General features: G+C 40.9%; 2 protein-coding genes across 3 annotated transcripts in view; both read left to right on the forward strand.

The window, feature by feature from the left end:
• Nucleotides 1–994: 994 nt before the first annotated feature.
• On the forward strand, nt 995–8,762 carry cox7a2b (cytochrome c oxidase subunit 7A2b). The gene is made up of 4 exons (XM_075459402.1): nt 995–1,103; nt 1,437–1,526; nt 4,330–4,414; nt 8,533–8,762. The coding sequence occupies exons 1-4, from the start codon at nt 1,086–1,088 to the stop codon at nt 8,586–8,588; spliced, it is 249 nt and encodes an 82-aa protein (XP_075315517.1). The 5' UTR covers nt 995–1,085; the 3' UTR covers nt 8,589–8,762.
• A 2,894-nt stretch (nt 8,763–11,656) lies between these two features.
• col12a1b (collagen, type XII, alpha 1b) overlaps nt 11,657–12,257 on the forward strand; it is a 194,401-nt gene continuing 193,800 nt past the window's right edge. For both annotated transcript variants that reach the window (XM_075459638.1, XM_075459639.1), the window contains exon 1: nt 11,657–11,855. The gene's annotated coding sequence lies outside the window, so the exon portion shown is untranslated. The remainder of the gene's footprint in view (nt 11,856–12,257) is intronic.

Raw genomic sequence — 12,257 nt, forward strand, 5'->3', positions numbered from 1 at the left:
AACCCTTCTTTTTGTCTTGCGGGTCCAAAGTGAGCCACCACCATGTGTAGCTGTAGAAAAAATACCTTAAACTATCTTTTTCCAACTTGAAATGTTATGACTTTTCCTAAAGGGACCCCATCATTAGAAAAAGTCATACTTTATTTTTGTTCATGTTTCCATGTGGGCTGTACACCACTAGGGTACAAAGATTGTCTTATGGGTCATTTTTGACCCGTGAATTATAAAAACATTTAAACAGCAGAAAAAAGTTCAGTTTTTTTCCCTTTCAATATAATTAATTCAGAAGTAATTACTTCACATTTATATAATAGCAATAATAAACCTTTATTATGTAAAAGAAAACTGAGAAAACAAGAAAACTGTTGGTCCAACTGACAGTTGGTTTGTGGTTAAAAAAAGAAAAAAAAAGTGTAATCCTGAAAACTGGTAATTGTCTTTTTGTATTGTGTAACAAAAACTACATGATAAAAAATGTATTGAATTGAGTTGAATAGATAAATAACAGGTGGTTCCATCATACCAAATAGATTTTGGATTTAAAATTCAATTAAGTTGCTTTGTTTTGGGGCTTTGGTAGGACAAGGGGAGTAAACACAATGTTAAGACCACACAAGGGTTAAGCTAATTTCAGTTTTTTTTTTTTTTTTTAGAAATCAGTGTTGGTCAGTTTAGAATAACTGTTTAATCTAACATGCATGTTGTTGGACTGTGGGATAAAACATGCAAACAGCTTACAGAAAGTCCTCAGCTGAGATGTGAAACCGGAACCTTTTTGCTGTGTCATTGGTCTCAATCTTATGCAGATTTGTATTATAATTAATAAAAATAAAAAAAACATTTTTATTTTATATATACATAATTATATATATTTAGAATTATCTGGGATTATCAGGATGATTACTTTTTACGGTTAACGTTAATTGTTCACCATGCTGTTACTGAGAGGCTCCTGCAGGGGGCAGCAGAGCGGGCGGGATTCATGAAGTCTACCCCAGAAATGCACATGAAGAAGCCGAAGGCGGAAACAGATTCTTCCGGTGTCCTTGTGCCGCAGATCCACAGCTAGAAACGGAGCAGCAAAGATGTACAGACACATGATTGTAAGTGAATTTCCTGCTTTTATTGCGAATACTCATCGAGGCGTCGTGGTTTAACTAGTGATTCTGGCGAATGTTTTGGAAAATCAGTGGTTGGTGTACAGAAACGTGACTGTTTCAGTTAGCTACGGTTAGCTAGGGTCAAGCCGGGTGTCGCCTGGACCCCGCCGTTAAAGTTAGCCTAAGCTAGGCGTCTTGGCGCTTTTTTACTACTACGTCCTCGCCTTTAGCTTGCTGTGTTATATGTGTGAAAGGTTGCGGGGTTGTATATTTAATGAAAACCGCTGGAGTTTCTCTTTGTGTACGTGACTTTTGCTCGTTTGTTGCCGTTTCCAGTCGCTCCAGCAGGTGGCGCGACGGAGCATCTGCAGTTCTGCCCGCCGGCAGGTAGAGAACAAAGTCCCGAAGAAGCAGAAGGCGTTTCAGGTAAACTAACACCACAACATCTGAAGATGTCGCAACATATTTGCTTTGTGAGTCGGTTTCGATCAGTTTGAAGCGGAAATATTGGAATAGTTTCCGTCCCGGGGTTTGAAAGTCTTTGTTTCATCAAATCAAATTTATTTGTAGCACATTTCATGTACAAAACAATTCAAAGTGCTTCACATAAAATAAAAGCATTGCAGCAGGGAGTGGAAGAAGCATTAAAAATACATAAAAGAATATAAAGAGAAACAAATAATATAATTTAAAAACAAGCAACAGTCCAGATAAGTTCAAAGATATCGTGCAGATTTCATGCATAGACACATGAGAACAGAAATGCAGCACAAGTGGTCCTGATTGAGTGTAATAAGAACTGAACTAGCTACCAGCAGAGGCGATGGGAGGTGCCCAAACCTTCTGCTTTGAGCCGCCTTCATACATCTATTCATTTAATTTTATGAAACCATGTGAGATCGAGGTAAGCTGATATCGTCTAAAAGTCTCGACTTGAGTCATTCATCCAGTTTCATTTCAGATTAAAGATCAGTGTTGGGTGTAGTTACTTTGGAAAGCAGTTAATTAGGTTACAACGTTACTATCAATTAAAAGTAATCAGGTACGTTACAGCGTTGCCTATTAATAAAAGTAACGCGTTAGAGTACTCCTGCGTTACCGAAAACTAAAAGCTGTTTATAACAATAACAAGAAAGTCAGTCAGTTATATGCCACATAGCATTTTATTATGATTATTATTATTTTTAAATCACAGAACATTTGGTACCCAGCCCAGGCAGCCGATGTGATGCAGTTATGAAAGTGCATTTATTTATTTATTTTTTCCATTTTCTTTTTTTTATTAAAATAAAAAGAACAGAGGGATGTAACAGAAATGTACATGGTATGTTGGGACATCAACATCTGGGTTTCTTTAAACAATTAAATAAAATATTAAATAAAATAATCAAGAAACCGAGCAACCTCTTAGACCGTAGAGCTGTGTATCAGATTATAAGAAAAACTGAAACCAAACAAATAAATCCCAAGAGTTAGTTAAATATATAAATAAAACAAACAAAAAGACAACACCACAAAAACCAAGTCTATCAATTAGTTTGAAAGTGCATTTAAAACCGAATCTGAGGTTAAACAGGTTGCAGATTCAGATCCTTTTATAAACTAACCACCAATCAACGATCTAACTAAAAAATGCTGAACTATGAAAATACTATTCAAGAATCACAGGCCTGAACTCGCTTTACCTTCGTCCACTTCCATTTACTCTTCAAAGTAGCGACTGAAACGTAGCAGAAGAAGACAGAGTGGGGCTTCAATGCAAGATTTTACTTTTTTTTTAAAATTCGAAGTGGAATTTGAGGTGGACAGAAGCTTTTCACCAACACAGAGACACACGCACTTTACCGTCATGTTGTTCTTGTCCTTTTTGTTGGTGAATTGAAAATAATGTGCGTCCTTCCACGATGAAAACGCTGACCTCTCGCTGCGTGTACACCAAGAGCGACCTACGCTGCCTGGTAGCTGGAGAAGCTTCGCTTGAGAACTTGCTTTGGTAGCTTTGTTCACTCGTGACGTCACATTTAGAATGTTAAATTTTTAAAGGCCCCGCGGCTGTGCAGCAACCCCAAACAAAGGTGGAAAGAGAGGGCAGGGACACGAATAAACGTGTTGTTATTTACAATTTGTTATACAAGATATACATCACGTTACAAATGATGTAAAACTACATTAGGTACACCTGAGAAGAGCAGGAATAGCAGAGGCAGCTGTGAAATAAACTAAATTCGAAATAAAATCCAAAATAAAACTTAAATGCAGTGAGAAAGGTATGCGTGGGGTTGTACAGTATCTGGTGGGCGGACACCGCGGCGATTCATTTTTCAGTAGCCATGTTTAAAGGACGTAGGAACTGGGAACCAAAGTTTACACGTCTGTTTCCGCGAACCCCGCGGATTGTCGGACCCCTACAATCTGTGGATTGTCATTGGTTGTCGCCGAACCGCGTCATAGCTCATTACCATAAAGTTAGCTTGAGTTTGATTGCTGGAATCTGCTCTGGTTGCCCAGTTCGCTCACCCTCCAAAGAGAAATAATGATTTCCGGCGCTCAGGTAGCGTAGGTCGCTCTTGGTGTACACAAGGCATTACACATCTTGCCACACACTCACACAGGTGATGCAGGTCAGCAGCAGACACATGCACAGGTGGCACAGAACCGTCTGACAATAAGCAGGATGCAGTCGGGATTTTAACCGATTACTTTAAAAAAAAAAAAAAAAGAATAATTAAGTTACTGATTACCGAACGCACGAAACTAACGCGTTACATTACTTGATAAAAGTAATTCGAGTACTCTGACACGTTACCCACAACACCGTTAAAGATAAACCGCAGCTGGTGTTTTTAACTTGTACATGCGGCTGATTTAAACGGCTCTTTTTGTAGACCAAACGGACGGGTTTTATGGTTGGTTTGTTCTCTGGTTTGCTGGCGGTGACCGCTGGAATATGCTTTTATAACGGCCAAAAACTACACCCGTCCTGTCGGTCGCTTCGCCCTGAGTCTGAGGAGAGAAGTGGAAGGAAAGATTCCAGCAGAAAATTCCTTCTCACGATTAAAATGATTAAAAATAACTGTTTGCTGTCAGAACTGCTGGAACTCCCCGGCAGACGTGAGTCCCAGCAGCTGCTGCTCTGAAGAGGTTTGAGCTCTAAACAGTTTGTTTGGGAAATGATTTATCAGCCGTGTGTTTCTGTTGTTGCTCCGCTAACGTTTCCATGGTGTCGCAGGAGGACAACGGGATGCCGGTTCATCTAAAGGGAGGCAGCGCCGACGCCCTGCTGTACAGGACGACCATGGCGCTCACCGTCCTGGGTGAGAACATCCTTCTTCCTGCTCTAAGGCTACATTTACACTGTCAGTTAAATGTTACTCAATCCTGATTTTTTTTTTTTTTGCTCTCATGCGACACAGATGTTTTTTGACCATGTAAATAGGACGAGGACGCATGCATTCGGATATTTTGAGATCGGATACAGGCCTCCTTCATATGTGGAAATTTATCAGATACGAATCGGATATGTGACAAAGCGACCGCCGTGTAAACAGGCAGATCGGATATTCTTAAACATCGCGTTCCACACGTCTTTAAATATGCGACGATTTAGATTTTTTGGCGCACATGGTAAGGTAGTGAATGCGAGACGCATAAACATTACAAGAAACACGTCGTCGGAGGTCAAAACCAACGAGGCGCAGTGGACAGTTGAGGAAGTGACCCGTCTTATATAATGGCCCTTTTCCTCCTCCTCTGCCTTAAAATCCTGCCAATGTTGGGCGAACTTCTCATGTACCGCAACACTAGCATCACACCTGTGTCAACGTCGTCCATTTGCCTCAGCAGCAGAGTTTGGGAAACACTTAAAGCTGCAGTCTGCAACTCTTTTTCAAGCATAATGCCTGGAACTGTCCGGGGATTCTGAAAGTAGTACATTAAATACCCCAATACAAAAAAAAAGAGTTCTCTAGGTCCCCTATATGTCCCGCTAGGTCCCTCCAAAGCCAGCAGGTTTGTTTACAAAATTGCAGACCGGACCGGTAAAAGGTAACCAATCAGGTTACGAGCTGGGCTCTGCTGCCTGTCAATCACCGATTGTGCACGCGCGACACAAGGTAGGCTCGTCCCCACGCTTATTTATCTGGACTATTGAACTTCATTACGGGCTAGTCTACTTACTGTGTCTTCCATGATCGCAAATGACAGGTGAGTTGATGAATGAGGAGTCGTGTAGGCGCATCTGGCGTGCACGTAGACGTGCACGAGTTCTCATGTGTTTTGAAGGGGCGGGTCAGGAAGTTAAATAACTTTTTATTTTTCGGTTAAAAAATAAGCATTTCTTGTAGTGATGCTCCGATCAGCATTTTTTGGACCGATCACCGATCACCAAAATCATGATCTGCCGATTGCCGATCACTGCCGATCATGGAAGGAATCGGACATTTCCATGCCTTTCATCTAGCAGAGAGTGCACCATTTATAGAAATTAAACTGCCAGAGGTAGCTGGGGACATGTAGAACAAGAATCTGGTGGAGTTTGCAGAAAACAATTGTTTTTTTTACTTTCTATTATTATTTTAATCTGCCCATATACATCATCCACTGGGTATGATTTCAGCATCAGATTATTAAACAATGATGCAGTGAAATAACTTGAAAATCTCCAAAGAGGTAGCTGGGGACATGTAGAACAAGAATCTGGTGGAGTCGGCAGAGAACATTTTGATTTGGTTTTAAGGAAGTTTTCAAATCTGACTATGCAGAAATGAGTTTGATTCTGAATATGCTTCAATAATTTTGTTCTATCATTTTGTTTTAATCATTAAAAAGAATGTAGTAAAAAAAAACAACCAAGTAATGACAGGTGTATGTATTCCAACAAATGAAAATCAACTTCGATATAGATTACTGAGTTTACGGGGTGCACTTGAATGCACCATAAATCCGCTCACACGCTTTACCGTATGAAGCGATGTAAACGGGCACTCGATTTTCAAGTGTAGCTAGCGCGAAGCACAGATGGCGTGACCGCAGTAAGTTTCACATCTTTCTGACACACTTTGAAGAAATTCCAGACAGGAGAGGTCATGTTGTCGAGAAGCACTGTAGAGGTTTTGCCTGTTCGGTTCTCTACACACGTCCCGTACCACATTAGAAAGTGGTTGCTAGTAATTTACGTCAAAAAAAAAAAAAAAAAGCTAGTAATTACGTCACGTGATCGGCTTTTTGATCGGCATATTTTTCCGATCGCCGATCAGGCTATTTTTGGGCATTATTGGCCGATCATGATCGGCAGCCGATCGATCGGAGCATCACTAATTTCTTGCATTTTGCGACTACGGAGGTCACCGTTTTCAACTTCAAGCGTTCTGATAGATCATGTAAACTCTTAAAATGCCAAAAATTAGGACTTTACGTATGACAACAACAAATCCTGCAGACTGCAGCTTTAAGTAATAGGCAAGTGTAATCGCGTGAATCAGATATGAGTCACATTATTAAAGTACGTGTAACCACACGTTAAAAAAAATCGGATTTAGGCAAAAACTCAGATCTAGGCATCAAGACTTGCAGTGTAAATGAAGCCTAACTGAACCATGTTTCCTGTAGCTGCATCATAAAACCTCTGATATTCTGATTAGTTTCACGTTAACTCTTCATCTGAACGAGCAGCAGCAGGAAGTCTAACTGAAGAAGAGATTTAGGAAGAGCTTTATGTGTGTTTCTCCATTCTGAACAGTTTGATCGTGACATTTATTTAACCTCGATGTCGATTTTCTGTTATCGTCCGTCTACATCTGAGTGGATGTATTTGATTAGAGGCCAGGGAATCTTTATTGGACGGTCTGATGCGCGTTTTTTATCAGAAACTCGGTACCTTCTGAGACGTGTCACCAAAGCTTCAGATTGTAAATATTCAGCCATAAATCAGACAAACCACGCTGGCTCTCTGCTGCTCGACACGTTAGATCTGTAAGCTGTGTCGTCGGCCATGTTGTTTTTCTTTTTACCTTGAAGCTAACGCATTGATAGGCCCGTCACGATAACAAATTTTCGTGACGTGACGAAACAAACAAGCATGCAAATGGCCAGAAAAATGATCGCGCTAATGTTAATTATCATGCGATTAATTGATTTATTGAATATCGCGACAGACCTACGCGTTTTAGTTCAGAGCGGGGCAGCTGGCGTGTTCTGCCACGCCGTCGGGGTGTGGTGGCGGCGTCCTGATGGTGCTCCACTCTGACTGTTCGTGTCACATTTTATCTGATCCTTTCAGACTCTTATCGGCTCATATTTACACCCCTTTACTTTAGTATTTTCACTCCTGTGGAAGACTTTAAAGGTTTTAGATGTTTCCCTGCTTCAGCACATCTGATCCAGATTAAATGGATCTCTTCAAAAGATCTGCACAAACCAGCTGATGATGCATCATTCTGAAGCAGGGACACATCTAAAACCAGCAGGACAGCGGTGGGAGCATCGCTGCTTTAAAGCTTAAATACTAGGGCTGGGCGAGTTAACTCGTTAATTATTTAACGCCGATAAATACTTTATCGCGCATTAACGCAGGTTTGATTATTTATTTTATTATTGTAAAAGTCTGTTGCTCACAGGCTTTTATTCTGTAAAAGTCTGCTGCTGTCTGCTGTGGAACAGGAAAAGAAAGTAATCTTTGGATCCACCAAACATGGAGAAGGGTACGGAACTTTTACTCGGCCATTTTCATGTTAAAGTTCTTCCAGACGGCGGAGTCGACAGAACCAAAGTCATCTGTAAACACTGCCAAGTTGAATTGTCTTCTCAGCGTAGTAGTTCCAGTCTAAAATATCACTTAAAGGCAAAACACACAACTGATAGCAGCAAGTCATTCAAGGAAACAGACAGTGGAGCGAGGCTTCTACATAAAAACTACAGAAAGATGCTGATGTTAAAAGTGTGTTTGCACAACAAATGTTATGGCACTTTCATTCATATGGCAGCACATTTAAAATAAAGCTAAATGCTAAAAGCTATACACTACTTTTGGATTCTGCGTACAAATGCGATTAATCGTGATTAATCAGGGAAATCATGTGATTAATTAGATTAAACATGTTAATCGTCGCCCAGCCCTAGTTAATATCTGGCATCTCTTACCCCATTTATCGGGTGTAATGTGCTCCTTCTGCAGGCCTCTTTGAGGTGGCTGAATGATTAAAGCTTAATTGAATAAGTCCATGAGAACATCAGCAGTGGGAACATTTAGACTTCCAGAAAAATGTCCGAACTCTGCGGTTTCATCGTTCCGTCTGTAAAAAATAAGAGAATTTCACAGAAATGAAAGCAGGAACTGGCAGGTTTGTGTGTGTTTCTGCTGGTTCTGGAGCTTGGAACAGGTTCAGGAGCAGTTCTGGAGCAGTTCTGGGTGATAACTCCCGTCTTCTCCCCGCAGGAACCGGATACGTCGTGTATGAGCTGGTGAACGCGGCGTTCCCGAAGAAGGCCTGATCCAGATGTTCACTCCCACGCTCGCCAGCCGGCGGGCTGCTTGTATAAAAGATGATATTCCTCCGTCTGTCTTACTTTGATGTCGTTTCATGCTCATGGGGCTGTAACTTATTTCCTGACTTGTTTTAAATACCTGGGGATCAATAAACAAAATGTACCTCTCATGACCAAAAACGCCTTCCTGGGGCTCTTATTCGTCCTTTTATCGACCTGTGATTGGTCCATCAGTTAGAGACCGTCAGTCCATGTAATCTGGAGCTTTTTCCTGGTTCTGGACTCTCAGATGTGGACATTTCTGGTCTTTAGAGATAAACTGAAAACCTTTTTGGTTAAGATTTGTTGCCTAAAGTTAACTTGTAGGAGATGTAGCTGATTCAGCTGCGGGAAAAAGAAATGTGACTGTTGCACTGCAAAAAAATCAAAGTCTTACCAAGTATATTTGTCTAGACACAACTGCGTAACAAGCACCATTTCAGCCAGATATAGGGACTTGTTTTAATACAATACATCTGGAATATCTTCTTAAATGAAAAAGTCTTGAAAACAAATTGTTTTGAGTCACATATCATATGAAACAAGCTTTTTTTGACATTTGAAGAGGTTTTTAAGCTAATTTCAAGATCACTTTTAACTCAAAAGTCCTAAATATCACATCTTATTTCAAGAAATCTTGACAAGCTGATTTTCACTAGTTCCATTGGCAGATTTTTTTGCTTATTTCAAGCAAAAACGTCTTTTATTTGTTGTTTTACTTATTTTTGGAGGGGCATTTTTTCCAGTGTGGGACATGGAGGCAAAAAAACTGTAATTTTCACGGGTTTATATGGATTCTGGGGCCTGAACACAGCTGGAGACCTTCCAGGATTGTTAAATCTGAGCAGCTTTGTGGCCCAGATGATCCTTTCACAGGAAGGAGTCATTTAAAGTGTCACCGTTAATGTGAGAAACAACTAGGACTTTGATTAGAAAACCAGCGGAAACTGCTTTTTATTTTCTTTCTCCTCACTTCGACCCTAATAAGTTTCCTTTTTTTTAATAAAATAACCTGGTTTTACACTAATGAAACGACCTTTTGACAACCAGAAAACATGCATAACCAGCAGGTTTTTACATAAATGCACCAAAATGTGACTTATTTCCTGACTTTGCTTTGCAGAAATGAAAGTCCCCTCGAACATCTGTGCAGGATTGAGAATATTCTGAACATTTTCTGGGTTGAGCCTGAGCTGAAAGGTGATGGCAGCATGAAGGAGTCGGGATGAATCCACAAGAAACGAGCTGATGAGCGAGTCTGAATGTGAATAGTATCACAGAGCAGCTTTTTAGCACATCACATCCAGCTCGTTGGGGCTCTGAATGGAAACTCTTCGGCTTCTTATTCACCGTTTCCACCTTTGAAATGATCGTTTTGTGCCTCAGCCTCAGCATCTTGGCACCAAAGCAAGGCATCTTTATTTATATAGAACATTTCATACCACAGGCAACTCAATGTGCTTTACATAAAGACAAGAAAATAGAATATAAATTAAAAACACAGTTAAAAGCAATCAAAGAAGGGAAGCTGAACACTACACTTTTTAGGCGCCAGGGGGCAGCATTTCCAAAGAAATAATAGGTGTGAAGTGTCCAGGTGCGAGTAATTACACGTTGAGGGTTGGATCGCCTCTTTGAAGAGAACCTCACAGGGTGTCACAGTTTCTTTTGGCAAATACCGCGAGTTTTTTTCCCTTTTTCCTGGATGGGATCTTTTCTTTTGTCTTTGTTTTAATTGATCACACCGCTTTAAAGTGACCAGATGAGCCGCCGTCTGTCTGCATGTCAACCAGCTCACACCAGCGCTAAATAATGAGGGAAAAAAGCAGCCATGGAGACAAGTGCACGTGATCCAGGTTAAAACGCTGGAGAAGGTGAGCTGGTTTAAATCTGCCCAAAGTGCAGCGCTGCTGGCGGCCTGCAGGGGGCGCCAAAGTGCGCATCTGCTGCTTTTAGTGGCGCTTTTCCAACTATTTCCAACTATTTCCAACTATTTGTAACTATTTCCAACTATTTGTAACTATTTCCAACTATTTCCAACTATTTCTAACTATTTGTAACTATTTCCAACTATTTCTAACCATTTCCAACTATTTCTAACCATTTGTAACTATTTCTAACCATTTCCAACTATTTCTAACTATTTCTAACCATTTCCAACTATTTCCAACTATTTTTAACCATTTCTAGATATCAAATTGTGATTATAACAGATGCCTTTTTTGGGTTTTGATGAGTCAGATTTGGAGATTTCTGATGATTAGGAACAGCACCTTTATCTGATTGTTGTCAGTATTCTCGATGCTCTGCGGAATATTACTTTTTTGATGATGCTGAAACCAGTTTTGGGACTGAAATAACCCACAACTGCGTGGATTCTTTTACACACTTTGAGAAACATAGACTTCTCTATAGACGGTTTTACCTCTGAGTTTTTGTAGCCAGATTACGACGTGCTTTGGACACGTGCTTTGGGTGGTATTTAAACCAAATCAAAGGACTTATTCCTCCTTCATACATGCGTTTCTTTTTATTTTTACACCGTGTATAACACTGCGCATGACGTGTTGACTATTCCTAGACTCTTTAGCGGTCTTAGTCACCATAAAGCGAGCCGGGGTCAGCCTTTTTGCTACTTTATGGACTCCCTGACAATCAGAATGATGCATTAAAATGGAAAAAGACTGGCTGGGGGTTTATTTTACTACCCTGTGTAATATTTTCCCATTGATTCACGAAATGAAACGGGGGTAAAAAAAAAAAAAGCCTCAGACAGCTCCCCTCCGCTGATCCCCTGCTTCCCGAAAAGCAGCCTGCGCGCTTGGTGTCTCCGTGAGGCTGAGGCGCACAGAAGCCCCTCCATCACCGGAAAGGAATGCAGAAAACTATGTAAAAGTTTCCGAGTGTGTGAGCTTGCGCGCGTGTATTTGTGAGTCCCTCAGCCTTTTCAGAGGTTACGCATCACTTTTGGCCCAGCTGGATGTCGTAAGAGCTCTCGGCGGGGCAGGCAGAGCTGGGAGCAGCCCCCCTGTTAAGTAGCAGACTGTGTGGGGACTCTTCCCACTTGGAAAGAAGTTCGCCGACGCGTCTGGGAATCCAAAACCCGCGGAGCTCTCGGACTTCAACACCAGAACCACCTCAGTGTCTCTTTTTCTCAGACCGGGGCTCTACAGCAGAGGCTTAAACCTTTTTTTTTCTTCCTCTCTTAAGATATTCCGACAGTTTTCTCCATAGGTCAGTGCCGCATTTGATGCCGTTTATGCAGATTATTATTTTTTTTTTAGCAAAAATCAAATTTAATGTAGCTTTGATGATTGATGTGCATTTGTATCCTGTCATATTTACGATGACTTTTATTCGGATCATTTCCAGAATCTCTCTTGGCACCGCGGTGCGTAATTGCGCACGGCGGCAGGCTTTTGATTTTCAATTTTTCTGAACTGTGGAAGTACTTAATCTTCATTAGAGTGGGTATATCTCATCAGTTGGATATATTCAAACCCTAACTGGATGTTTTTCAGTTTTTTCAAATGCAAAAAAAAAACCTTTGGGCTCTAATAGAGGAGGTCAGTCTAAAGCGGAGAGAAGTGCGCCTTTTTGCGCTTTGTGCCGACACGTTTCCCATTCAGTAAAATT

This window comes from Odontesthes bonariensis, chromosome 24 (genome assembly GCF_027942865.1).
Source record: "Odontesthes bonariensis isolate fOdoBon6 chromosome 24, fOdoBon6.hap1, whole genome shotgun sequence".
NCBI classification, from domain to species: domain Eukaryota; kingdom Metazoa; phylum Chordata; class Actinopteri; order Atheriniformes; family Atherinopsidae; genus Odontesthes; species Odontesthes bonariensis.

Excerpts from the sequence above, each read along its gene's own strand:
- cox7a2b (XM_075459402.1), top strand. Across the intron at positions 1,527-4,329 it reads AGAAGCAGAAGGCGTTTCAG|GAGGACAACGGGATGCCGGT; the intron begins GTAAACTAACAC and ends ATGGTGTCGCAG. Across the intron at positions 4,415-8,532 it reads CATGGCGCTCACCGTCCTGG|GAACCGGATACGTCGTGTAT; the intron begins GTGAGAACATCC and ends TTCTCCCCGCAG.